The sequence below is a fragment of the Entelurus aequoreus genome, linkage group LG14 (genome assembly GCF_033978785.1).
Source record: "Entelurus aequoreus isolate RoL-2023_Sb linkage group LG14, RoL_Eaeq_v1.1, whole genome shotgun sequence".
Classification (NCBI taxonomy): Eukaryota; Metazoa; Chordata; class Actinopteri; order Syngnathiformes; family Syngnathidae; genus Entelurus; species Entelurus aequoreus.
This window is the reverse complement of record NC_084744.1, coordinates 33286028-33313260: the sequence shown is the minus strand read 5'-3', so window position 1 is coordinate 33313260 and position 27233 is coordinate 33286028. Positions and strand designations below refer to the sequence as shown.

At 39.4% G+C, this 27233-nt stretch overlaps 2 protein-coding genes across 5 annotated transcripts in view; one reads left to right on the top strand and one right to left on the bottom strand.

Moving 5' to 3' along the window:
• Positions 1-27233, top strand: part of LOC133664775 (E3 ubiquitin-protein ligase TRIM47-like) — a 121838-nt gene that overhangs the window by 25885 nt on the left and 68720 nt on the right. The window lies entirely within an intron of this gene.
• On the bottom strand, positions 978-21225 carry LOC133665346 (zinc finger protein OZF-like). 4 transcript variants are annotated; one of them, XM_062070618.1, is made up of 3 exons: positions 21157-21225; positions 15001-15258; positions 978-2981 (listed from the first exon to the last, which is right to left on the bottom strand). In XM_062070618.1, exons 1-3 carry the CDS (start codon positions 21197-21199, stop codon positions 1690-1692), a joined length of 1593 nt encoding a protein of 530 aa, XP_061926602.1. In that variant the 5' UTR covers positions 21200-21225; the 3' UTR covers positions 978-1689. The 4 variants fall into 4 exon arrangements, with proteins under 4 accessions (XP_061926602.1, XP_061926603.1, XP_061926601.1 ...); XM_062070619.1 differs by having other exon boundaries at positions 21187-21223; XM_062070617.1 differs by having other exon boundaries at positions 20827-21220.

Below are 27233 nucleotides of genomic sequence, written 5' to 3'. Positions count from 1 at the left end.
ACTTGGTCTTCACTTGTTTAAATAAATTCATTAATGTTTTTATATTGCTTCTTATAACTTTCAGAAAGACAATTTTAGAGAAAAAATCCAACCTTAAAATGATTTTAGGATTTTTAAACACATATAATTTTTTACCTTTTAAATTCCTTCCTCTTCTTTCCTGACAATTTAAATCAATGTTCAAGTAAATGTATTTGTTTTATTGTAAAGAATAATAAATACATTTTAATTTAATTCTTCATTTTAGCTTCTGTTTTTTCAACGAAGAATATTTGTGAAACTTATTATGATTAAAATTCAAAAAAATTATTCTGGCAAATCTAGAAAATCTGTAGAATCAAATTTAAATCTTATTTTAAAGTATTTTGAATTTCTTTTAAAATTTTTGTTCTGGAAAATCTAGAAGAAATAATGATTTGTCTTTGTTAGAAATATAGCTTGGTCCAATTAGTTATATATTCTAACAAAGTGTAGATTGGATTTTAACATATTTAAAACATGTCATCAAAATTCTAAAATTAATCTTAATCAGGAAAAATTACTAATGATGTTCCATAAATTCTTTTTTCAAGTTTTTCTTTTTTTCGGTTGAATTTTAAAAAGTCGAAATTGAAGATAAACTATGTTTCAAAATGTAATTGTCATTTTTTTCGTGTTTTCTCCTCTTTTAAACCGTTCAATTAAGTGTAAATATCATTAATTATTAATAATAACATAGAGTTAAGGGTAAATTGAGCAAATAGGCTATTTCTGGCAATGTATTTAAGTGTGTATCAAACTGGTAGCCCTTCGCATTAATCAGTACCCAAGAAGTAGCTCTTGGTTTCAAAAAGGTTGGTGACCCCTGGTGTAGATAATGAAGTAAGCTGGAAAATACATGGAAGTCATATAAAGAAAACATTTTAAAAAATTGACTGCGATAATAAATAGAATAAAATACAAATATTAACTACATTTATTGTACCCAACTTTAGTTGAAGCATACATTGTTTATTGCATAAAGGTCTGGGGACATACATATAAAACAATCACACAACAATATTCATATTACACACGAGAGTAATAAAGACAATTAATAGAATGGATTATAGAGACCCAACAAATGATTCATAAAATTACACATTTTAAATTGAATAAATGACAACTGTTCAAATGATGTATAAAGTAAATAATAATATGCTTCCAGAAGTGGTCCAGAAGATGTTTCAGATGTGAACCAGTACATATGAACTAAGAGGGATTTATGTGTACTCAAAAGCAAAGGTATGAACACATGTAAAACAAATATGTACATCATATAAAGGAGTTCATCTATGGAATCATCTACAATTAGAAAATAAAATATGCAACACTTCATTATTTCAAAAAACATATAAAACACTATTATAAGTATAAAAGTGAATTATGAATATCTACACAAAATGTTTACTTTATGTAACATATTTTATGTACTGTTTATTCTCATCTTTTCAGTCAAATTGATCTGTTCATTTTAAAGTCCACAAATGTGTATATTAACTCATGTACTTGACTGAAATAAAAGCACTAATCGGAAGTGTCTAATCTATAAATGTTAGAATCATATTAACAAGATTGTGTTACACACACGACAATGATGTCACACATGTTATATGTGCTGATGTTGTTAGAAAGTCAAAGTCTTGACAGTTTATTTCAAATCCTGCATCTTCATTTGCTGCTGCTGTTCCCACCAGCACACTTGTGTTTCTTACACTGGTACTTAGAAGACAATCTTTCAGCACACACACTGCAACTCAACACTTCCTCTCCCGTGTGTCTTCTCATGTGTGCTGTAAAAGATTGTCGGTGACGAAAGCTTTTGTTGCAGCTTGAACAGGAGTATGGTTTTTCACCAGAGTGCTTTCTCATGTGTAATTTTAATTGCGGTTTTTCTATATAACTTTTACCACACACTGAACATATAAAAGGTTTTTCACCAGTGTGTGTTCTTGTGTGTACTTTTAAACTTTCATTTTTTACAAAACTTTTACCACATTCTGAGCAGGTAAAAGGTTTTTCCCCAGTGTGTATTCTCATGTGTGTTTTGAAATTTTCCCTTCGAGTAAAATCTTTACCGCAGATTGAACATGAAAAAGGTTTTTCTCCAGTGTGTATTTTCATGTGTGCATTGAAATTGTGCTTTTGAGTAAAATCTTTACCGCAGATTGAACATGAAAAAGGTTTTTCTCCAGTGTGTGTTCTCATGTGTACTTTGAAATTGTGCTTTTGAGTAAAATCTTTACCGCAGATTGAACATGAAAAAGGTTTTTCTCCAGCGTGTATTCTCATGTGTGCTTTTAAACTTAGATTTTTTACAAAACTTTTACCGCATTCTGAGCAGGAAAAAGTTTTTTCTCCAGTGTGTACACTCATGTGTACTTTCAGACGACAATGGTATTTAAAAGTTTTGTCACAGAAAGAACATGTGAAGTGAGTGTTGTCAGTGTGACATGTCTTATCATCTTTAGAGTGTTCATCATCAGTGTCAGGAGAGTGTGACGTTGTGTCCTCACTATCTGATAGTGGAGCTAAGAGCTTGTCTGCTTGTGATCCTCCACAGTGGTCTCCATCAGCTTCTGTTGTCATGTGTTGTGTTGAGCTGCTGCTTGGAGGCTCCGCCTCTCTCTTCTCCTCACGCTCACCTTTGACCTCATCACCTTCACTCTTCACAGGGACACCAGTCACTGGCATCTTGGTGACATCAACCTCCTCCAGTCCTTCAAGATGCTCTCCCTGCTGACTGATGCTGTGTTCCTCCTCTTCATCCTTAATGTGAGGGCTCAGTGGATCCACCGCTTCCTCTTTAAAATGGGAGATCAGTTGGTGTTCCTCTTCCTTTTTAAAATGGGGGCTCGGCGGGTATTTCTTTTCCTTCTTAATGTGGGAGGGCTGTGGCTCCTCCGTCCGCATCCTGAAGCTCCACCTCTGTTGCTCAGGGTGAAGATGTTCTTCACAGACGACTGCAAGAAAAACACAAGTTTGAGAAACATCCATCTCTGCATTCAGTACTTTTACATGCACTTGGGAAAAACAAGTTATCGTATGAACTGTCTTGAAATCTCAGCGACGCAAAAACACGCTGCTCTTTACAACATTATTCACAACCAGGACAGGACTTTTTACTATGGATAGACAATATGGTCTAAAATTGATTTTGCGATATATTATTTCATATAAAATTACTAATACCGTATTTCCTTGATTAGCCGCAGGGGCGCTAATTAATTTAAAACCTCCTGTCACTCCGGCGCTTACCAGAAGCCTGCGGGATGGCCAAGCATGCGCTAATTATTTTAAAACCTGTTCTCACTCCGGCGCTTACCTTATCATGAAAAGCACATTTAATAAAAAAAACGTTATTATTGTCTTACCTTTAGGTATAAATGAGTCCATGCCAGCTCCTTTTGAAGAAAAGCATCGATATAGAAGTCTTCCTTATCTTTCTTCAGTTTTAAAAGTCTCTCTGTCTCGATGGAGATCTTCCTTTTAAGTATTACCTCCTGCTTCGATTGAAAGTCCAGTTTAGAAAACTGTTTTATTTTAGATATGTAATCCTCCATGGTAAAAGTCCAAGCAAACAATGGCTGCGCACTCTTGCTGCCGGTTGTCTTCTTCTGCTGCACGGGTCTTCTGCAGTACCAGGAGGAGTCGCAAGAACGATCACTAGCGCCCTCTACCACCAGGAGGCAGGAGTCATTTAATGACTCATATTTGACCCGGCGGAAGCGCCAAGCATGCGCTAATTATTTTGCGAAACGAGTTTGACCCGGCTGTAATTCGAGGCATGCGAATACCATATTCCCGGCGCCAATTCAAGGAAATACGGTAGAACCATTTTAAAACAGGCTACATGGGCTCCTACTTTAGTTGCTGAAATATGCAGTAAAATATTACATAATTTCCAGTAGCATTTTCTCAAATAAAGTCACCAGATATTAACAGTAAATAAACAAGTACATTAGTAATAATTGCTTCGACAAAATAATACAAACCCTGTTTCCATGAGTTGGTAAATTGTGTTAGATGTAAATATAAACGGAATACAATGATTTGCAAATCATTTTCAACCCATATTTAATTGAATATGCTACAAAGACAACATATTTGATGTTCAAACTGATGAACATTTTTTTTGTGCAAATAATCATTAACTTTAGAATTTGATGCCAGCAACACGTGACAAAGTAGTTGGGAAAGGTGGCAATAAATACTGATAAAGTTGAGGAATGCTCATCAAACACTTATTTGGAACATCCCACAGGTGAACAGGCAAATTGGGAACAGGTGGGTGCCATGATTGGGTATAAAAGTAGATTCCATGAAATGCTCAGTCATTCACAAACTAGGATGGGGTGAGGGTCACCACTTTGTCAACAAATGCGTGAGCAAATTGTTGAACAGTTTAAGAACAACTACTTTGGCACGTGTTGCAGCCATGAAATTCTAAGTTAATTATTATTTGCAAAAAAAATTAAGTTTATAAGTTTGAACCTCAAATATGTTGTCTTTGTAGTGCATTCAATTGAATATGGCTTGAAAAGGATTTGCAAATCATTGTATTCCGTTTATATTTACATCTAACACAATTTCCCAACTCATATGGAAACGGGGTTTGTACAATTAGAAATGACACAATATGTTACTGCATATGTCAGCTGCCAAATTAGGAGCTTTTGTTACCCGCTTTGAAATTCTTCTATTATCAAATCATACACCAAATGATATATCGTGACATATATTGTTATTAGAATATAGATTTGAGGTCTTATCGCCCATACCAAACATTGGTTCGCCGAGTCATTTTGTTTGGCCCACCAAATATATTTATTTCTTATATTCTTCAGATGTGTGTGTATGTTTAAAATGTTGTACTACTACTGTTCTACATCACGTGGAAGTGTCATGTCATGGGGTTGGTGTGCTTTCAACTAGGGGTGTGACGATACGGTCAGCTCACCAAAGGATACTTGATATTGGCTTTAGGAGAACGAGACAATATTTTGGTGGTTAACATGATTCTTACTTCAATGTGTCCTTCATGTGTATATGAATGTACTTTCCCTTGTGTGCTTAGTTTTACTGTAACTTCATTGTGGATCATATCTATAAACAACCTCAATTGTTTTTCATTTTTAATTTGAAGGACTGTTTACTTATCTGACAAATTCAAAGGAAACTGCACTTTTTTCAAATGTCGCCTATCATTCACAATCCTTATGTAAGACATGTTTTACATTTTTATGAATTGTAATTAGTAAATAAATGTGAGCCAAAATCAGCTAACATTGGAGTCAATGGGAGCTCCTCTATTAGACCCACAATGTCCTCCAAATAAGCATCCGAAAACTGCCAACAATACTCCATTTACATTTTGTGACCTGAATATTAACCAAGTATTAGCAATATTGTTATTATAAGCGCTAACGTTAAGGACCTACTTTTAGCGGCGCATTGATCACAGAAGTAACTAGCTTATGCTGCTATATTGACATACTGAGCTGCTTTCTCGCCTCTAAGATGGTGAAAGCTAATTCTAGATTATAAATCATGCTTCTCCCTTTTGTAGTAGAAGGTTGTGGACATAAACCGGAGAACTATGTTATTAAGAATGTTACTACATTACATATATACTTACAGTGTGTATTTAAAATGTTGAAGGGGGTTTTAGGATGTTATTTAGAGCACTTTATAGGCAGAATAGAGCGGCTACCAATGACTCAATTGTTAGCTAACCTTTGCTAAGGTTTATTTTCTATTGAGGATGCATTAACCATCGACCTGCTCAGTGGCCTTGTGGTTAGAGTGTCTGCCCTGAGACTGGAAAGTTGTGAGTTCAAACCCCGGCCGAGTCATACCAAAGACTATAAAAATGGGACCCATTGCCTCCTTGCTTGGCACTCAGCATCAAGGGTTGGGGGTTAAATCACCAAATGATTCCCGAGCGTGGTCTCCGCTGCCCTCACCTCCCAGAGGGTGAACTTGGGGATGGGTCAAATGCAGAGGATAATTTCACCACACCTAGTGTGTGACTACCTTTGAGACCTTAACTTGAACTTACATAGGGACTGTGAATGATTCCAAAAAGTGCAATTCCCCTTGAAATGAGAAAATAGAACAACAAGATATCATGTGAAGTGAATTATATTTATATAGCGCTTTTCTCTAGTGACTCAAATCGCTTTACATAGTTAAACCCATTATCAAAGTTACATTTAAACCAATGTGAGTGGCACTGGGAGCAGGTGGGTAAAGTGTCTTGCCCAAGGACACAACGGCAGTGACTAGGATGGCAGAAGCTGGGATCGAACCTGGAACCCTCAAGTTGCTGGCACGGCCACTCGACCAACCGAGCTATACCGCCTGGCCGCCTTAACAACACCAACACATTACCCACCGCCTAAACTAAAGTCTTAAAAAATACACTACCGCTCAAAAGTTTGGGGTCACATTGAAATGTCCTTATCTTTGAAGGAAAAGCACTGTACTTTTCAATGAAGATAACTTTAAACTAGTCTTAACTTTAAAGAAATACACTCTATACATTGCTAATGTGGTAAATGACTATCCTAGCTGCAAATGTCTGCTTTTTGGTGCAATATCTACATAGGTGTATAGAGGCCCATTTCCAGAAACTATCACTCCAGTGTTCTAATGGTACAATGTGTTTGCTCATTGGCTCAGAAGGCGAATTGATGATTAGAAAACCCTTGTGCAATCATGTTCACACATCTGAAAACAGTTTAGCTCGTTACAGAAGCTACAAAACTGACCTTCCTTTGAGCAGATTGAGTTTCTGGAGCATCACATTTGTGGGGTCAATTAAATGCTCAAAATGGCCAGAAAAAGAGAACTTTCATATGAAAATCGACAGTCTTTTTCTTGTTCTTAGAAATGAAGGCTATTCCACAAAATTGTTTGGGTGACCCCAAACTTTTGAACGGTAGTGTATATATATAATATATATATATTTTTGTGTCCTGTCCAGCTTCTCAGGCAAATCATATAGTAGATGTAGATGCCCATATCGGCTGTTCAGATTTACTTTACAAAAGAGAAGTGTAGGATACTTCTCTTGTTGCCTTATTTGTATTTGACTTTATTAAATGTATTTATATTATCATTTGGTGCTAAACTAAAGTCTTAACAAGCTGCTACGCTTCGTACTGCCTCTGCCTCTGTCAGTATGTCTCTGCAGCACCCAGCATTGTCCCACCCACACAACCATCTGATTGGTTACACGCAGAGCAGTAACAGCCAATCAGCAGTGCATATTCAGAGCATGCGTGTGTTACGGACAGCAAAGCCCTGTCTATCTGAGAGAAAGACAAGCATTATTGACCTACAGTTAACAACTAAGTTATTTCACTTTACCTTTTTCTGTGTTGAAGCAGCAAAAAAGGACATTATGTTAAATGAAGAGTTTCTGTCTCTGATAGTTGATATAATAATGTAACTGCACCATAAAGCCTACATGAACTATTGCTATTGTACTATTTTTTCAGCTATACTTACATGAATCATTAGTAATGCAGCAGCCTAGTTTTGAATGGCAGGGTCCCTGCTATCACATGTTGATAGAAATATAACATTTACATAATACAAATCAACTACAGGCTTCCCAAATGCTGTAATAAATTAAGCATGATGATTTGAGCATATGTCAGCATGTGGCCCCACTTTTAACTCTTTTTTCAAACGCTTATCGCAAACGCTTATTTACAGTATGTCATTAATTTAGTCATTATTTTGTCTTAGTAAGTCAATATTTACAAAGTCAAAATAATGACATACTTTGTGTTTTGTTTTTACTTTACAGAATATATTAACAAGAACAGAATATTAACAAGAACAGAATATATTAATAAAAAAAGGCCTCTTAGCAAATGTGATGAATGAAAACTGCTGCTTGGAGGCTCCGCCTCTCTCTTCTCCTCACTTTCACCTTTGACCTCATCATCTTCACTCTTCACAGGGACACCAGTCACTGGGAACTCCTCCAACCATTCAGGATGCTCTCCCTCCTGACTGATGCCGTGTTCCTCCTCTTCCTCTATGATGTGAGGGTAATGTAGAGCTTCCTCTTTAAAATGGGGGGTCAGTGGGTCCTCCTCTTCCTCTTTATTGTGAGCGAAGCGGTGACTCTTCTTTCTCTGTAAGGTGAGGGAGGGCTGTGACTCATTTTTCTCCTTAATGTGAGGGAGGGCTGTGACTCATTTTTCTCCTTAATGTGAGAGGTATGTGGCTCCTCCTTCCCTTTAATGTGGGGTTGCTTTGACTCCTCTTCCTCTTTAATGTGGGGGTACTGCCAGGCATGGCCCTAACCAATCTGGCGCCCTAGGCATGGTTTTAGGTGGCACTCCCCCACATCGGCAGTGAAGTGTATATACTCACAAGAAACCGAATAGCTTTTTCTTTGACCTTTTTTTTTACTTAAAGAAAGCAAATTAACATATTATATGAGAATGTTATGTTATGATTATCTTTAACCGAATCACAGCAGTGCTCAAATTAAAAAACAGCATTTTCTCTCATGTGATATTGCTTAATTAACATTAATGATGTGCACTTTAACAACTAGGCTTACAAATATACCTAATATATAAAGGGGTGGAAAAGTGACTATTACCTGCAGGGCAAACATTAGCTAACCAGAAGGCAATAACAATGTAAACAGAAAACACCTGCTTAAAAGATCTAATACAAATGTCCCTGAGGAATGTAAGGTGGGAGTACTGTAATTACCTAACGTTACATTATTATTTTCCATAACAATTTAGCCCCCTCCACAATATTAACCCGACGTTAAAACAGAACTAGCTATTTATTGATTAGCAATTTCCGAATCATGTAACATTAGCTTAATGCTAAAAAGCCAGGTTACTATCACATTCTGTAACAGACAAATAATTTCATGTAGGCTAACGTTACCTAGCTGCTACCTCTGTCTTTTTCTCGTTTCTCCTCCTCTTCTTTTCTATTTTTTCTTCCCTGGGCACCTGACAGTTTTGGCCGTTTTGACATCTTGTGTTGATTGTTTGATGCGGTGACGTCCATCAAGAGTCATGATACAGGAAGGGAGGGGGAGCACCGTGCGGGGGGAGGGGGGCGTAATGTTGTAACAAATAATATTTCTATTAAATAGGCTTTACTTTGCATTTTAATTAAAGTGGGATTATTTTTTGTATTTAGAAATAATAGCGACCCCGAAGGGAAAAAGCGGTAGAAAATGGATGGATGGAAATACCAACTTTTTTTTTCTTTTTTTTTCCAACATTTGTAGCACTTGCGTGGCGCCCCCTGATGGACGGCACCCTTAGCATTTGCCTATATGACCTATGCCACTGGTCGGCCCTGGGTACTGCAGCTCCTCATTTTCATTTTTAATATAGGGGGGTTGTGACTGATTTTGCTCCATTCATGAGGTCCGCTCTTGCTGCTCAGGGAGATGTTCTTCAATACACAAGTTAGACGAACAAATGCTTTAGAAAGGTCCAGATTTACCCAGTCACATGACACATTGTCCTGCACCAGTATATGTTCTGATAATGTCTCTGAGGATCTCATCAGTCACCACGTTGACATTCAAGATGTCAAAACCATACCGTACATCAGGGAAGCCATACAAAAACTCATGAAAAAAATAAACACAGCAGTAAAACACTTACATACAAACAAGACAGCTGCTTGTAGACCCGAAAGAGAACAAAGAACATGACTAAAAAAAATAAAACCTACTTTTCAGAAACCTGAGGCCTGGCTCGAATATGTTTGTGATAGTGCTTTACAAACAAATGTTTATATTTGCCACATTTACATGTTAAACTTGTGTTTTACTTTTGTAGCTGTTTGTATTAATGGCGCCACTGCAGTAGCACCTGTTTGCATTAGTTCTGTGATATTTTAAAGGGAGACTGCACATTTTCTTTTAGAATTTAGCTAAACATGACTAGTTTATGTCAGTAAATAGCTGGATAAGGCTTTAAAGTATTTTTTTAAAACTTTTTTTCCTGAAATGTCAAACCAATAGCAACATGGTGTTTTATGCGGCGCTAATGATTTGGTTGATTTAGCACCAAAAAGACATCAGGGGATTTCACAAACACTTTTATTACACGTGTCTAAGAGGAGCATCGACATTTGCATTTAAACTGTAAAATCCTGTTTATGATTTATTTACTCTACTTATTTACCGCATTTTTCCGAGTATAAGTCGCTCCGGAGTATAGGCCGCACCTGCCGAAAATGCATAATAAAGAAGGAACAAAACATATATACGTCGCACTGGAGTATAAGTCGCATTTTTGGGGGAAATTTATTAGATGAAATCCAACACCAAGAATAGACATTTGAAAGGCAATTTAAAATAAATATAGTAGTGGGGGCCCTTAGGGAGATTTTAGGGTGTGTTCGTTCACTTTTGTCTAAAAGCGGCAAATTTGGCACAGGTGTAGCTCAGGGCATACTTAAATGATTTGGCTAGGGCGCCCGCGCCGGTGACCTTTGGGGTCGCCACAGCGGCCATTAAAATATGGCCAACACTTGTAATAGCTTTTGTCTCTAACATTTGAAACAGATGAGCTACACATGTAAACTTGGTGTCTATTTCATGTGTTCTGACAATTAGAAATGTGTTGGAATGCTCATTTTTATTTTTGGGTGTCTCTAGACCCCTAATTTGCATATTTCCAAGTGGCGTTTTGCTATTCTGAAGACATTGGACGTAAGTTGGGCATTGTTATGAGTAAAACTTGGTGCAACATGCATGATTCCTTTCTAACGTTTATATGAAATGTCGGGGGGTGGTGTCGGCTGTGGTTCTGACATTTTGAAGACATTGGTTTCGCTTAAAGGGCAACTACTCTTTGGCTACTTGCAACACTGACTTTCTCTACTTTTCCTAATGTTGCAATGAAATATACCTGTAGCTTTAAATTATATCTGTGTTGAAATATATGTGCAATACATTTTGGTAGATAATGGCTATGTTGTTAATATGGAAATTAAAGTGCTCTAATAAATAAATGATCATAAATCTGATCATTACAGTATGTTTCTGATGCTCAAAAAACCTAAAATAGTTTGCCAAAAGTATCAAAAGTTAAGGTACACCTAATTTTTACATAGCTGCCATCTTGGAAATATGCTAATTAGGTGTCCAGACACACCCAATCATAAAGAAGATTTTTCCATCATATTTTTAATTGTCAAAAAACATGAAATAGACACCAAGTTTGGATTTGTAGCTCATCTGGTTCAAATGTAGAGGCAAAAGCGTGTTCAGGTGGTGGCCATATTGGATCAGCCGCTGTGGCGACCCCAAAGGTCACCGGCGCGGGCGCCCTACCCAAATCATTTAAGTATGCCCTGAGCTACACCTGTGCCAAATTTGGCGCTTTTAGACAAAAGTGAACGAACACACCCTAAAATCTCCCTAAGGGCACCGCCCCCCGACATTTCATATAAACATTAGAAAGGAATCATGCATGTTGCACCAGGTTTTATTCATAACAATGCCCAAGTTACGTCAACACGCCACTTGGAAATATGCAAATTAGGGGTCTAGACACACCCAAAAATAAAAATGAGCATTCCAACACATTTCTAATTGTCAAAACACATGAAATAGACACCAAGTTTACATGTGTAGCTCAAAAAATGTTAGAGACAAAAGCTATTACAAGTGGCCGCCATATTTGATTGGCCGCTGTGGCGACCCCAAAGGTCACCGGCGCGGGCGCCCTAGCTAAATCATTTAAGTATGCCCTGAGCTACACCTGTGCCAAATTTGGCACTTTTAGACAAAAGTGAACAAAAATATCCCTAAGAGCCTCCACTATAGTGAACAACAGGCTGAATAAGTGTACGTTATATGAGGCATAAATAACCAACTGAGAACGTGCCTGGTATGTTAACGTAACATATTATGGTAAGAGTCATTCAAATAACTATAACATATAGAACATGCTATACGTTTACCAAACAATCTGTCACTCCTGATCGCTAAATCCCATGAAATCTTCTTCCTCTGTGTCGCTTGTAAACAACTCTGCCAACTCCAAAGGTAGACAATGCGCCGCTTCCTCTTCTATCGGTGCGTCGCTTACGTCAGAGTCATCGTCAGTTGCAGTTCCAATTACACCAGCCTTTCTGAATCCGGACAGGATGGTTTCGGTTGTCACTGAAGCCCATGCTTTGTCGATCCGTCCAATGACATCCAGAAAAGTTGCATGGCGCATTCTCCCGGTTGCCGTGAAGCAACTAAAAAGACGCATCTGTACGGTTGACAAGCCTCTCCCGGCAGCACGTTGTTCAAGCACCCATTTGTGAATTCGTTCCTCGAGCTGTGGCCACCTAGCTTTTAGCCCGTGATTAGCTTTTTTAGTTTTCTTCATTTCAGTAATAGTAGCCTCCGCTTTTCGCCAAGTCCCTTACAAGTTTCTCGTTTACTCCAAACTTTCTTTCTGCTGCTCGATTGTCGTTTCCTGCTGCATATTTCACTACTTCCAGCCTGTAACCTGCAGTATATGATTTCCTTTTCGGTGCCATTTTTGTTCAGCCCTTTGTTTTTGTAAGTTACCGCCAATGTTGAAATGGTGGAAGTAGTACCGTAGCAGGTAGCATCTTCTTTTCCCACAATGCACTTCTGCCATGACCCGCCTCCGCCGAATTGTCATTGGTTGACGTGTGTGTGACGATTGCTGATATCCGTCTAGTCTATTGCGTGAATGAGATAAATAATATTATTTGATATTTTACGGTAATGTGTTAATAATTTCACACATAAGTCGCTCCGGAGTATACGTCGCACCCCCGGCCAAACTATGAAAAAACTGTGACTTATACTCCGAAAAATACGGTACATATCAACATTTTCCTTTAGGAAACTTTTACATACAATGGATTTGTGTGTTGTTGTAGCTTGTATGCTGCAATGTTTAACATCAACAAAACATAGCTAATTAGTAATAATAAACTAGATTAATTCATCTATCATAGGTGTTGAGACATTGCTAGACAGCAGAGAAGTACCTAAATCCAAATAAACATTGATATTATTTTTTTAAGATATCTGTCTTGTATCTTCAGCAGTGTTGGGTTAGTTACTGAAAACCAGTAACTAGTTACAGTTACTTTATTTCAAAAGTAACTCAGTTACTAACTCAGTTACTTACACCAAAAAGTAATGCGTTACTGTGAAAAGTAACTATTTAGTTACTTCTTTTTCCCCCTTTTTTTTTAAGGCTCCCATTAATGCCCTTTTAGCCCTCATTTCAGTAATGTTATTGCACTGGAGAATAATACAATCTGTTGATCAACTTGACATGCATTTGCATCACTGAACTCAGAAAGCAATGTGGTCTACATACAACACACAAATAATGTGGTCTACATACAACACACAAAGACGAAGATATGTTTCAAAGGGCCAATTTATTTCAGGCCACAAAAAATTGACAAAACTATTTTAAACAGCTGCAACATAATGGCACTTTAACTTTAAGTAGATAGGATCTTTGATCCTTGACACAACTTACATTTAACCAAAATGTTATTTTCTTTGTGCTCGACAAAAAAAAAGTATTGAGAATGTCTCCATGTTAAAAAACTCGACTTCTGGCTTCGCCATGATGTCTTGTTAGTTGTTATGAGAGTAGCGTATGTGTGTGTGTGTGTGGCCCTTTAAGATATGACAGCATGTGAGGTGAGTGACGTCAGTAAGTGAGTGGGCGAGAGAGGTGAGGCGTGCTTTCCCCCACCCACAGAAAGCACGCCTCTTCTTTTCCACCGCAGCGCTCCAATAAAACACACTCAGGTCTTCTGTTTCTAGCCGATACGACATAAAATAACGTAAAATAACGCAGTAACGCATCATGCAGTAACGGTAACTGAGTTACTGCACATAAAAAATAACGCGTTAGATTACTAGTTACCGCTGAAACTAACGGCGTTACAGTAACGCGTTACTTTGTAACGCGTTAGTCCCAACACTGATCTTCAGTAGGGATGTAAATCGTTAAGAAGTTATCGATATGATACCCCAATTGATATTCCTTATCAATACCAGTATTTATCAGTACTATATGTAATTTGTGGAAATGAAAAAGTGTAAAAAAGGCATTTTAATTAGCATTCCTATTAGCACAAGAGGTTGAACACCTCCAACATGATGTTCTGTAACATCTCAGAGCAGGGAAGTCTTTTATTAACACACACATCACACTTTGGCGTGTGGTTGCTTCCTTATTTGTCATTATGCAAAGCTGATTTTAATGTGTAGCAGCGGCAGCTGATCTCAATGTGACAACGTGTCATAGTTACGTCAGTCAGCTGGAATTAAAAATACAAATAGTTGTGTCGTTAGTCCAGAATCTTCACGGTCCTCATGGACGACATAATTAGGAACCAGTACTAAAAAAAAAAAAGGTACTTGGTATACATCTCTAATCTTCACCACTAAACCTTTGAAATATGCTGACATGTGTGCTGCTAAAGGTAAATAAACAGTAGCCATATTGAATGTTTGCCTTCATTTGACCCCGTGAGGTAAGGAGGACGGCCTCTAGGTCACATGGTTACACCCCAGCAATTACACTGTTGATGATTTGACCGCGGCGGTATAGCTCGGTTGGTAGAGTGGCCGTGCCAGCAATTTGAGGGTTCCACGTTCGATCCCCGCTTCCGCCATCCTAGTTACTTCCGCTGTGTCCTTGGGCAAGACACTTTACCCACCTGCTCCCAGTGCCACCCACGCTGCTTTAAATGTCACTTAGATATTGGCTTCCACTATGTAAAAGCGCTTTGAGTCACTAGAGAAAAGCGCTACATAAATATAATTCACTTCACTAATTCACACGATTGATGAACATTCATTTTTAAATGGACGTGTTAAAAAGCAAATACATCTCCATGTTTAGTCATAAATGTGGCCCCCGGATGAAACAAACATTGTATTAGATGATATGTGGATGTTGTGCTTACTTGGACTGTGATGAAGCTGTGAGGACTCAGGTGGTTTGTCTTCATGCTCTTCAGTCTTCACAGAGACAACAGTCAGTGGAAACTTGCTGACATCATCCTCCTCCTGCCCTACAACACACTCTCCCTCCTCTTCCTCTTTCATGTGTGGATCCTCCTCTTCCCCTTTAAAATGTGAGGGCTGTGGATACTCTAAAGTGAAACTGTCCCCCTGCAGATGAGGGAGACATTCTTCTTGGTGTCCAATCAGCTGATGGATGTCTACAGGACACAAACAAAACACATTTTAACTCCTACATGCTAAATATTAAATCGTACATGAAATATAGGGCTGTGGCTATTGAAAATGTTATTAATCAAGTATTCTACTGAAGATGTTTTCGATTAATCGAGTAACTGGATAAAACATAGTGTTGCTTGGTTGAAGACAAATTTAAGCGACTTCAAGACATTTCACTTAATAATGAACGGCCAATTGGTTTGCGATGGTATGAGATCAAGATGTCATCTTTAGATCAGGCTTTGTTTTTTCCACAATCACTGCCACATTAAAAAGTTAAAGTACCAATGATTGTCACACACACACTAGGTGTGGCCAGATTATTCTCTGCATTTGACTCATCACCCTTGATCACCCCCTGGGAGGTGAGGTGAGCAGCAGCGGTGGCCGTGCCTGGGAATACATTTTTATGGTGATTTAACCCCCAATTCCAACCCTTGATGCTGAGTGCCAAGCAGGGAGGTAATGGGTCCCATTTTTATAGTCTTTGGTATGACTGGGTCAGGGTTTGAACTCACAACCTACCGATCTCAGGGCGGAGACTCTAACCACTAGGCCACTGAGTAGGTCGATGTAGTAGGTTAATGGCTGCACCAATATGAAGGAAATAACAGGTCAGTGTAGCTTTTACACACATGTGTGTACAGCTCCACTAATGGACATTGGAGTGTTACTTTCTAAGGCAAAATTAAAGTATTGCTAGAAACATAATTTTATATGGGACTTTATTGTATTATATAAATAAATAATGATAAATGGGTTATACAGTGTGGTTTTCGTCCTGGTCGTGGAACTGTGGACCAGCTCTATACTCTCGGCAGGGTCTACATGTGTTTTGTGGACTTGGAGAAGGCATTCGACCGTGTCCCTCGGGAAGTCCTGTGGGGAGTGCTCAGAGAGTATGGGGTATCGGACTGTCTGATTGTGGCGGTCCACTCCCTGTATGATCAGTGCCAGAGTTTGGTCCGCATTGCCGACAGTAAGTCGGACACGTTTCCAGTGAGGGTTGGACTCCGCCAAGGCTGCCCTTTGTCACCGATTCTGTTCATAACTTTTATGGACAGAATTTCTAGGCGCAGTCAGGGCGTTGAGGGGATCTGGTTTGGTGGCTGCAGGATTAGGTCTCTGCTTTTTGCAGATGATGTGGTCCTGATGGCTTCATCTGGCCAGGATCGCAGCCGAGTGTGAAGCGACTGGGATGAGAATCAGCACCTCCAAGTCCGAGTCCATGGTTCTCGCCCGGAAAAGGGTGGAGTGCCATCTCCGGGTTGCGGAGGAGACCCTGCCCCAAGTGGAGGAGTTCAAGTACCTTGGAGTCTTGTTCACGAGTGAGGGAAGAGTGGATCGTGAGATCGACAGGCGGATCGGTGCGGCGTCTTCAGTAATGCGGACGCTGTATCGATCCGTTGTGGTGAAGAAGGAGCTGAGCCGGAAGGCAAAGCTCTCAATTTACCGGTCGATCTACGTTCCCATCCTCACCTATGGTCATGAGCTTTGGGTTATGACCGAAAGGACAAGATCACGGGTACAAGCGGCCCAAATGAGTTTCCTCCGCCGGGTGGCGGGGCTCTCCCTTAGAGATAGGGTGAGAAGCTCTGCCATCCGGGGGGAGCTCAAAGTAAAGCCGCTGCTCCTCCACATCGAGAGGAGTCAGTTGAGGTGGTTCGGGCATCTGGTCAGGATGCCACCCGAACGCCTCCCTAGGGAGGTGTTTAGGGCACGTCCGACCGGTAGGAGGCCACGGGGAAGACCCAGGACACGTTGGGAAGACTATGTCTCCCGGCTGGCCTGGGAACGCCTCGGGATCCCCTGGGAAGAGCTGGACGAAGTGGCTGGGGAGAGGGAAGTCTGGGTTTCCCTGCTTAGGCTGCTGCCCCCGCGACCCGACCTCGGATAAGCGGAAGAAGATGGATGGATGGATGGATGGGTTATACTTGTATAGCGCTTTTCTACCTTCAAGGTACTCAAAGCGCTTTGACCGTATTTCCACATTCACCCATTCACACACACATTCACACACTGATGGCGGGGGCTGCCATGCAAGGCGCAAACCAGCACCCATCAGGAGCAAGAGTGAAGTGTCTTGCCCAAGGACACAACGGACGTGACGAGGATGGTAGAAGGTGGGGATTGAACCCCAGTAACCAGCAACCCTCCGATTGCTGACACGGCCACTCTACCAACTTCGCCACGCCGTCCCCATGTATAGTATCGTATTTTTCGGACTATAAGTCACAGTTTTTTTCATAGTTTGGCCGGGGGTGCGACTTACACTCAGGAGCGACTTATGTGTGAAATGATTAACACATTAGCGTAAAATATCAAATAATATTATTTAGCTCATTCACGTAAGAGACTAGACGTATAAGATTTCATGGGATTTAGCGATTAGGAGTGACAGATTGTTTGGTAAACGTATAGCATGTTCTATAGGTTATAGTTATTTGAATGACTCTTACCATAATATGTTACGTTAACATACCAGGCACCTTCTCAGTTGGTTATTTATGCCTCATATAACGTACACTTAATCAGCCTGTTGTTCACTATTCTTTAGACATTTTATTTTAAATTGCCTTTCAAGTGTCTATTCTTGGTGTTGGGTTTTAGCAAATACATTTCCCCCAAAAATGCGACTTATACTCCAGTGCGACTTATATATGTTTTTTTCCTTCTTTATTATGCATTTTCGGCAGGTGCGACTTATACTCCGGAGCGACTTATACTCCGAAAAATACGGTACATGTTCCAAAAAGAAAAAAGCATAAAACACTACCAGAATTAGAGATATTACAAGTCAAAGTGATGAAGCTTAGTGTTACGCTCATGACTTGGTGTAACTAAACATTAAAGTTAAAGTATCAATGATTGTCACACACACACTAGGTGTGGCGAAATTATTACCCTATAAGATGAAGGCAATTGCATTTTATTGATATTTGAAATGTATTCAATGTTCATAAATGAATATTTAAATATACCAAATGTGAAAAAGGGAATAAAAATTCAAAATAATCTAGTTTGGTTACGCCAGGGGTCACCAACCTTTTTGAAACCAAGAGCTACTTCTTGGGTACTGATTAATGCGAAGGGCTACCAGTTTGATACACACTTAAATAAATTGCCAGAAATAGCCTATTTGCTCAATTTACCCTTAACTCTATGTTATTATTAATAATTAATGATATTTACACTTAATTGAACGGTTTAAAAGAGGAGAAAACACGAAAAAAATGACAATTAAATTTTGAAACATAGTTTATCTTCTATTTCGACTCTTTAAAATTCAAAATTCAACCGAAAAAAAGAAGAGAAAAACTTGAAAAAAGAATTTATGGAACATCATTAGTAATTTTTCCTGATTAAGATTCATTTTAGAATTTTGATGACATGTTTTAAATAGGTTAAAATCCAATCTGCACTTTGTTAGAATATACAGTATAACAAATTGGACCAAGCTATATTTCTAACAAAGACAAATCATTATTTCCTCTAGATTTTCCACAACAAAAATTTTAAAAGAAATTCAAAAGACTTTGAAATAAGATTTAAATTTGATTCTACAGATTTTCTAGATTTGCCAGAACATTTTTTTTGAATTTTAATCATAATAAGTTTGAAGAAATAATTCACAAATATTCTTCGTTGAAAAAACAGAAGCTAAAATGAAGAATTAAATTAAAATGTATTTATTATTCTTTACAATAAAAAATAAAAAAAAGACTTGAACATTGATTTAAATTGTCAGGAAAGAAGAGGAAGGAATTTAAAAGGTAAAAAGGTATATGTGTTTAAAAATCCTAAAATCATTTTAAGGTTGTATTTTTTCTCTAAAATTGTCTTTCTGAAAGTTATAAGAAGCAATGTAAAAAAATTTATGAATTTATTTAAACAAGTGAAGACCAAGTCTTTAAAATATTTTCTTGGATTTTCAAATTCTATTTGAGTTTTGTCTCTCATAGAATTAAAAATGTCGAGCAAAGCGAGACCAGCTTGCTAGTAAATAAATACAATTAAAAAAATAGAGGCAGCTCACTGGTAAGTGCTGCTATTTGAGCTATTTTTAGAACAGGCCGGCGGGCTACTCATCTGGTCCTTATGGGCTACCTGGTGCCCGCGGGCACCGCGTTGGTGACCCCTGGGTTACGCCATCATGAGCGCAACACAAGGTTGTAAAAGTGTCAACTACAATTCTAAATAAGATGTCAAAAGCAAACTGAAATCAAATACACACAGCTTAAAGATTGATCAATACCTATTTAAATTTAGTAATACATAAATATGATGATTTATCAAAATATAAAAGAAATATACCTGCTCATAATGGTTACACCAAAAAGTAACGCTATGAATCGCGTTTTTCCAAGTTTTTGGGGCATTTTTATGCTATTTCCAAGCTTCTCTTTTTTACTATCGTTGATTTCAAATGGTCAAACTAATGCATGTTATATATGCATGCCCTAGTAAACAAACAAAAAAAGTCATATTTATTTTGATTGTTACATTTTGAAGTACATTTGTGCAGGTGGGTGCGAATGTAGCCAGTACCAGAGCTGTACACATATAGAACTTGTCAAACATGCCTGCTAGCAGGCTAGGTTTACACACTGTCAGTTACCATGGTAACTGACTCTGACTTTGTCTTACCTCTCTATTTTTGGAGGTATAACTCTCGAGCTTTACATACTCAGGACTTTGCACTTAGCCTGCTCCCTGGAATATTCCCCCGGTGACTGTGTGAGTTGTGTGTAAACATGTTGATACACTTTGTTACACACTGAGAGGTGACTGTGTGAGTTGTGTGTAAACATGTTGATACACTTTGTTACACACTGAGAGGTGACTGTGTGAGTTGTGTGTAAACATGTTGATACACTTTGTTACACACTGAGAGGTGACTGTGTGAGTTGTGTGTAAACATGTTGATACACTTTGTTACACACTGAGAGATGACTGTGTGAGTTGTGTGTAAACATGTTGATACACTTTGTTACACACTGAGAGGTGAGTTGTGTGTAAACATGTTGATACACTTTATTACACACTGAGAGGTGACTGTGTGAGTTGTGTGTAAACATGTTGATACACTTTGTTACACACTGAGAGATGACTGTGTGAGTTGTGTGTAAACATGTTGATACACTTTGTTACACACTGAGAGGTGACTGTGTGAGTTGTGTGTAAACATGTTGATACACTTTGTTACACACTGAGAGGTGACTGTGTGAGTTGTGTGTAAACATGTTGATACACTTTGTTACACACTGAGAGGTGACTGTGTGAGTTGTGTGTAAACATGTTGATACACTTTGTTACACACTGAGAGGTGACTGTGTGAGTTGTGTGTAAACATGTTGATACACTTTGTTACACACTGAGAGGAACATCAACCTCTCATAAATATTGTGTGTCGTTTTTATGAACAACATAAAACAATCAGTGCATCATCCTCACATGACAATTCTTCTTCCTATTGACAATATATTGAAGAATAGTGTTACTAATAAATACAATGTTAGTAAAGATGTGAGAGTAAGAAGTAAACAAACCTGTTGTGTGTAACACAACTTGATGTTGTCGCTCCTTCTCCTCTTTTGTTGGACAAAGTTCATCCTCGTACTCTGCTATGGTTATTTCGCACATTTTCACACAATCACAACACTTTACACTCACACTTGATCTCTACTTAGCGATGTGTTTTCATCACTTCCGCCTCTCTTTGATAGCAGCTAACAAGCTAAGCTAATTAGCAAGCTAAGCTAGCTCGAGAAGCGTCAAAGTGCGCTCAGACTAATATAACCAGATGCAAACAGTTACTAACGATGTTTACTCTATTTAATAGAGTGTAGTAAAGGACATATATGTGTACATGGACGCACATATTAAGAACACTGCAATAACGTCTTCACCGTCAGACGCCATCTTGCTTTATCCTCGCCGTGTTTGGTTCGCGTGCAGTGTTGTCAGATCTCGCGAGAGAAACAAGTAAAACTAGCTCTTTTCCAGGTCTCGCGAGAGAAACAAGTAAAACTAGCCCTTTTCCAGATCTCGCGAGAGAAACAAGTACAAGCAGCTCTCGCCCCCATAGACATGTTATAAGTAGACGCAGCATTGGCTGCTGTGACGCGAGAAATTGGGCTGCCATCTTGAAGTGGTGACGAGGAGCCGGCAAGCAGCCTAAACTGACAGTTGACAGGTAGAAAACAAAGATGCTAAACTGACAGTTGACCGGTAGAAAACAAAGATGCTAAACTGACAGTTGACAGGTAGAAAACAAAGACGCTAAACTGACAGTTGACAGGTAGCAAACAAAGATGCTAAACTGACAGTTGACAGGTAGCAAACAAAGATGCTAAACTGACAGTTGACATGTAGAAAACAAAGATGCTAAACTGACAGCTGACAGGTAGAAAACAAAGATGCTAAACTGACAGTTGACAGGTAGAAAACAAAGATGCTAAACTGACAGTTGACAGGTAGAAAACAAAGATGCTAAACTGACAGTTGACAGGTAGAAAACAAAGATGCTAAACTGACAGATGACAGGTAGAAAACAAAGATGCTAAGCTGACAGTTGACAGGTAGAAAACAAAGATGCTAAACTGACAGTTGTAATATATGGGTCGTTTTTTTTATAGGGTGCCATTTGGACTTCATAACTTGTAAAAAATAAATAGTTGATTTACCAATATTTTTATGTTCTATTGTATACATGACATATGTAACTTGCTGAAAAACATATTGGTCGAACTCAGGCACCTAAATCATAGTATATTTAGCTATATTAATGAGAGGTGACACACGGGATATGTCCACTCTGTTAAGGACATATGCATAACAGCATACATGTGTTTTCAGTGCATGATTGCCTGTATAATGACTTTCCTATATGGATTCCTATATTAACCAAGAATTATGAAAGAAACTGCTGTTGAATGCATAATAGCACTACATATACATTGTGATAAGTCAACATTACTATATACATGTCCACTCTGTTAGGTTGATGTCCACCGTGTTAGTTGAATGAGGCTAACACGGTGGACACTAACACGGTGGACATTTTGAGCTAAAGTTAGCCTTCAGCCTGCCTGTGTTAACATAACAGCTAGCATGGACTTGAATAATTGATAAGAAATCTATAATTTCACACAAACATGTTTTGAAAAATTTCAATTTGATTGATCTCCTTATTATTTAGGCCTAACAGAGTGGACACGTTATGTTCAACCACATTAAATTCACTTCATAAAAACATCAACATCAGATAATAAGAGAGCTAAAAAACCACACAGCTTACCAGAGTTGAGTTTCCCGCCACTGGTGTGATGTTACCTGATGAGAATGATGTCACTGACAAATGTGGTTGTTTTCTTAAAGGGACAGTAACGCAACTTAACAGAGTGGACAGCGACCACAGGGACAGACATAGAACCTTATTTTTTTGTAATTATTTTTACGATTTTGATAATATACACCATATGACTAAAGAGAGCTTGTCTATGATAATTATATCATAACAAAAAAAAATTAAAAATATATGTTTTTATTTGTTATTTTCTAGATTAAAGTTGAATAAACAGCACCAGGGACATGGCAAAATCGCATAATAGAACTTTAACAAAAGCTTTAAAAAATATATATTCTAATGTTTGAAGCCCATATCACTGTATTTATGATAGACAACAATTTACCATACACAAAGAAACTAATGGAATGAGCAATTGTAAATATTTTGAGAAAATATGACATGATTTATACTGGGGACGCAAAAGGCACCATATAAAAAAAATGACCCATATGTTAGCTAACTAGACAATCCGATGGACAGTGGCTATACAGCATTATACAAGTCTAAATTTAGTCCAGCTTCAAGTAACAATATTCAAATACTAACATTGTTGGGTAAGACAGAATTTGGTTGTATTCTGAATCCAGTGAAACAGATTGGTGGTTTTAGCTGATATGAAGACTTTCAGGTGTTTATATATGTTTATGTTGAAGTATTTGGCAGACGCTTTTATCCAAAGTGACATACATAAAAAATACAAATAAAACAATGACTGTAAACATGATCATTTAAGGGAAGAATGTAATACAAAATAACAATACAAAGTGTCAAGACAGAATAAACTCTCTGTGCTGCAGCATCAGAGATACAGTCTATAGATATATAGATATCTAATGTATTCATACATTGTTTATGTAGCATGTATATATCACCTCATCATATTGTTTCTTTACTTTAAAAATAGCTGACCCTTCTCTGGGATTATATTCCCAGTTTTAATCAATCCAACAGAACAATACACAACAATACCATAACACTGCAATTCCAATTCCAAAACCAAACCCGACCAAGCAACATTCAGAATAGCAATAAACAGAGCAATTGAGAGAAAGTGTAACTTAAATCAAAAATTGAAAATTAAACTTAACTCAATAATTGAAAGTAAAACTTAACTCAATAATTGAAAGGTAAGCTTAACCGAAGATTTGAAAGTGAAACTTAACTTAAGAATTGAAATGTATACTTAACTTAAGAATCGAAAGTGAAACTCAACTTAACAATTGAAAGTGCATTTTAACTTGAGAATTGAAAATGAAACTTAACTTAGGAACTGAAAGTGAAACTTAGCTCAAGAATTGAAAGTGAAACGTAAGTTAAAAATTGAAAAAGAAACTAACTCAAGAATTGAAAGTGAATCTTAACTCAATAATTGAAAGGTAAGCTTAACCTGAGAATTGAAAGGGACATTTAGGAATTGAAAGTGTAACTTAACTTAATAATTGAAAGTGAAACTTTACTTAAGAATTGAATGTGAAATTAAACTTAATAATTGAAAGGTAGGGCAGCACGGTGGAAGAGGGGTTAGTGCGTCTGCCTCACAATACGAAGGTCCTGGGTTCGATCCCGCGCTCGGGATCTTTCTGTGTGGAGTTTGCATGTTCTCCCCGTGACTGCGTGGCTTCCCTCCGGGTACTCCGGCTTCCTCCCACCTCCAAAGACATGCACCTGGGGATAGGTTGATTGGCAACACTAAATAATGTGAGTGTGAATGTTATCTGTCTATCTGTGTTGCCCTGCGATGAGGTGGTGACTTGTCCAGGGTGTACCCCGCCTTCCGCCCGATTGTAGCTGAGATAGGCTCCAGCGCCCCCCGCCACCCCGAAGGGAATAAGCGGTAGAAAATGGATGGATGGATTGAAAGGTAAACTTAAGAATTAAAATTGAAACTTAACTTAAGAATTGAAAGGTAAACTTAACTTAAGATTTGAAAGTGAAACTTAATTTAAGAATAGAAAGTGAAATTTAAGTTAAAAATAGAAAATTAAACTAACTCAAGAATTGAAAGGTAAACTTAAGAATTAAAATTGAAACTTAACTTAAGAATTGAAAGGTAAACTTAACTTAAGATTTGAAAGTAAAACTTAACTTAAGAATCGAAAGTGAAACTTAAGAATCGAAAGTGAAACTTAAGGTTTGAAAGTGAAACTTAACGTGTGTGTTCTACTCCACTTGCCCTCTCTCCAGGCTGGTACCTCATGACATCATTGATGATGACATATTGTCAGGTTCAAACACCGAACTATCTATTAAACGACGACAAGAAGCAAGGAATCAGGCAGAGACAGAGTTAAATTTTGCTCATGAGGAGAAACGTTTGGGGCTGCACACTCAGTAACACTCTCCCACCACGCTCTGAGGGGCAGTCCCACGCGCTCCTCTATTTATTCGGGAGTTCCCATCACTGAGGCTGCTTCTAGGGGGAGGGGACACATATTACGCAAGCAGCCCCAGTATCACAATACGTGATTATTCAAAATGCAAATGGGCTTGAGCTCGAGATTTGGCCCTGGCTCTGCTTTGTCTGTGTGTTGTCGTCTTATCTTCGTTGAGGTACTTGAAGTCCGTCCTTGGCTGTTTTAGCGGGCTGGAAGACAGAAACTGCTGATGCGAGACAACTCGCAGTGGAAGATAACAAGTTGTGTGCCTTTGCACAGGTAGAAAAGTACAACTTGAGCACAATAGATAATAACTATAGCAACATAATTATTCTAACACATATGTTTGTGGGCGTGCATAAATGAGACACGTTAGCATGTTATGGATGTTGCAGGTTGGAGTTCCGCGTGTCGGCAGACATCAGGATCATCATGCAGCTGCTTCAGAGGCACACGTCAGCAGTCCCGCCCCCTGACGACACGTCACCGTCAACAGTCCCGCCCCATGACGACACGTCGTCATCAACAGTCCCGCCCCCTGACGACACGTCGCCATCAACAGTCCCGCCCCCTGACGACACGTCGCCGTCAACAGTCCCGCCCCCTGACGACACGTCGCCGTCAACAGTCCCGCCCCCTGACGACACGTCGCCGTCAAAAGTCCCGCCCCCTGACGACACGTCGCCGTCATCAGTCCCGCCACCTGACGACACGTCGCCATCAACAGTCCCGCCCCCTGACGACACGTCGCCGTCAGCAGTCCCGCCCCCTGACGACACGTCGCCGTCAACAGTCCCGCCCCCTGACGACACGTCGCCGTCATCAGTCCCGCCCCCTGACGACACGTCGCCGTCATCAGTCCCGCTGCCCGCCCCCCACCCGACCCTCCCAGCAGCCCCAATCTGCCCAGAAAGTGGACATGCGCAGCGTTCAACATGGAATATGATTTCCTGCAATCCTTTCATCCCTTTAGCTTTGTTTTCTCCCAGAATGCATCACTCCAACTCTCACACAGTAAGTCCGAACCGTTTTCAGTGAGGGTTGGACTCTGCCAAGGCTGCCATTTGTCACCAATTCTGTTCATAACTTTTATGGACAGAACTTCTAGGCGCAGTCAGGGCATTGAGGGGATCTGGTTTGGTGGCTGCAGGATTAGGTCTCTGGTTTTTGCAGATGATGTGGTCCTGATGGCTTCATCTGGCCAGGGTCATCAGCTCTCACTGGATCGGTTCGCAGCAGAGTGTGAAGCGACTGCGATGAGAATCAGCACCTCCAAGTCCGAGTCCAATGTTCTCGCTCGGAAAAGGATGGAGTGCCATCTCCAAGTTGGGGAGGAGACCCTGCCCCAAGTGGAGGAATTCAAGTGCCTCGTAGTCTTGTTCACGATTGAGGGAAGAGTGGATCGTGAGATCGACAGGCGGATCGGTGCGGCGTCTTCAGTAATACGGACCCTCATCCATAGTGGTGAAGAAGGAGCTGAACCGGAAGGCAAAGCGCTCAACTCACCGGTCGATCTACGTTCCCATCCTCACCTATGGTCATGAGCTTTGGGTTGTGACCGAAAGGACAAGATCACGGGTACAAGCGGCCCAAATGAGTTTCCTCCACCGGGTGGCGGGTCTCTCCCTTAGAGATAGGGTGAGAAGCTCTGTCATCCGGGAGGAGCTCAAAGTAAAGCCGCTGTTCCTCCACATGGAGGAGCCAGATAAGGTGGTCGGGCATCTGGTCGGGATGCCACCTGAACGCCTCCCTAGGGAGGTGTTTAGGGCACGTCCGGCCGGTAGGAGGCTACGGGGAAGACCCAGGACACGTTGGGAAGACTATGTCTCCCGGCTGGCCTGGGAACGCCTCGGGATCCCCCGGGAGGAGCTGGATGAAGTGGCTGGGGAGAGGGAAGTCTGGGCTTCACTGCTTAGGCTGCTGCCCCCGCGACCCGACCTCGGATAAGTGGAAGAAGATGGATGGATGGAAACAATGTCCAAAATGACAGATTGACAGCTAAATTGTTATTTCCTCAATCTGACTGACTTAAATGTTACTTTTTAATGGTACATTCATGCAATCAACACTTAGGGCCTGATCCACTAAGATCCAAACAGCACGCTATAAACAGCGTCTACAAAAAAAAAAAATAGTGTGCACCAGGAATGTCCCGATACCAAAATTTTAGTACCGTTACCAAAATATGTTTCGATACTTTTCAAAATAACGGGGACCATAAAAAATTTCA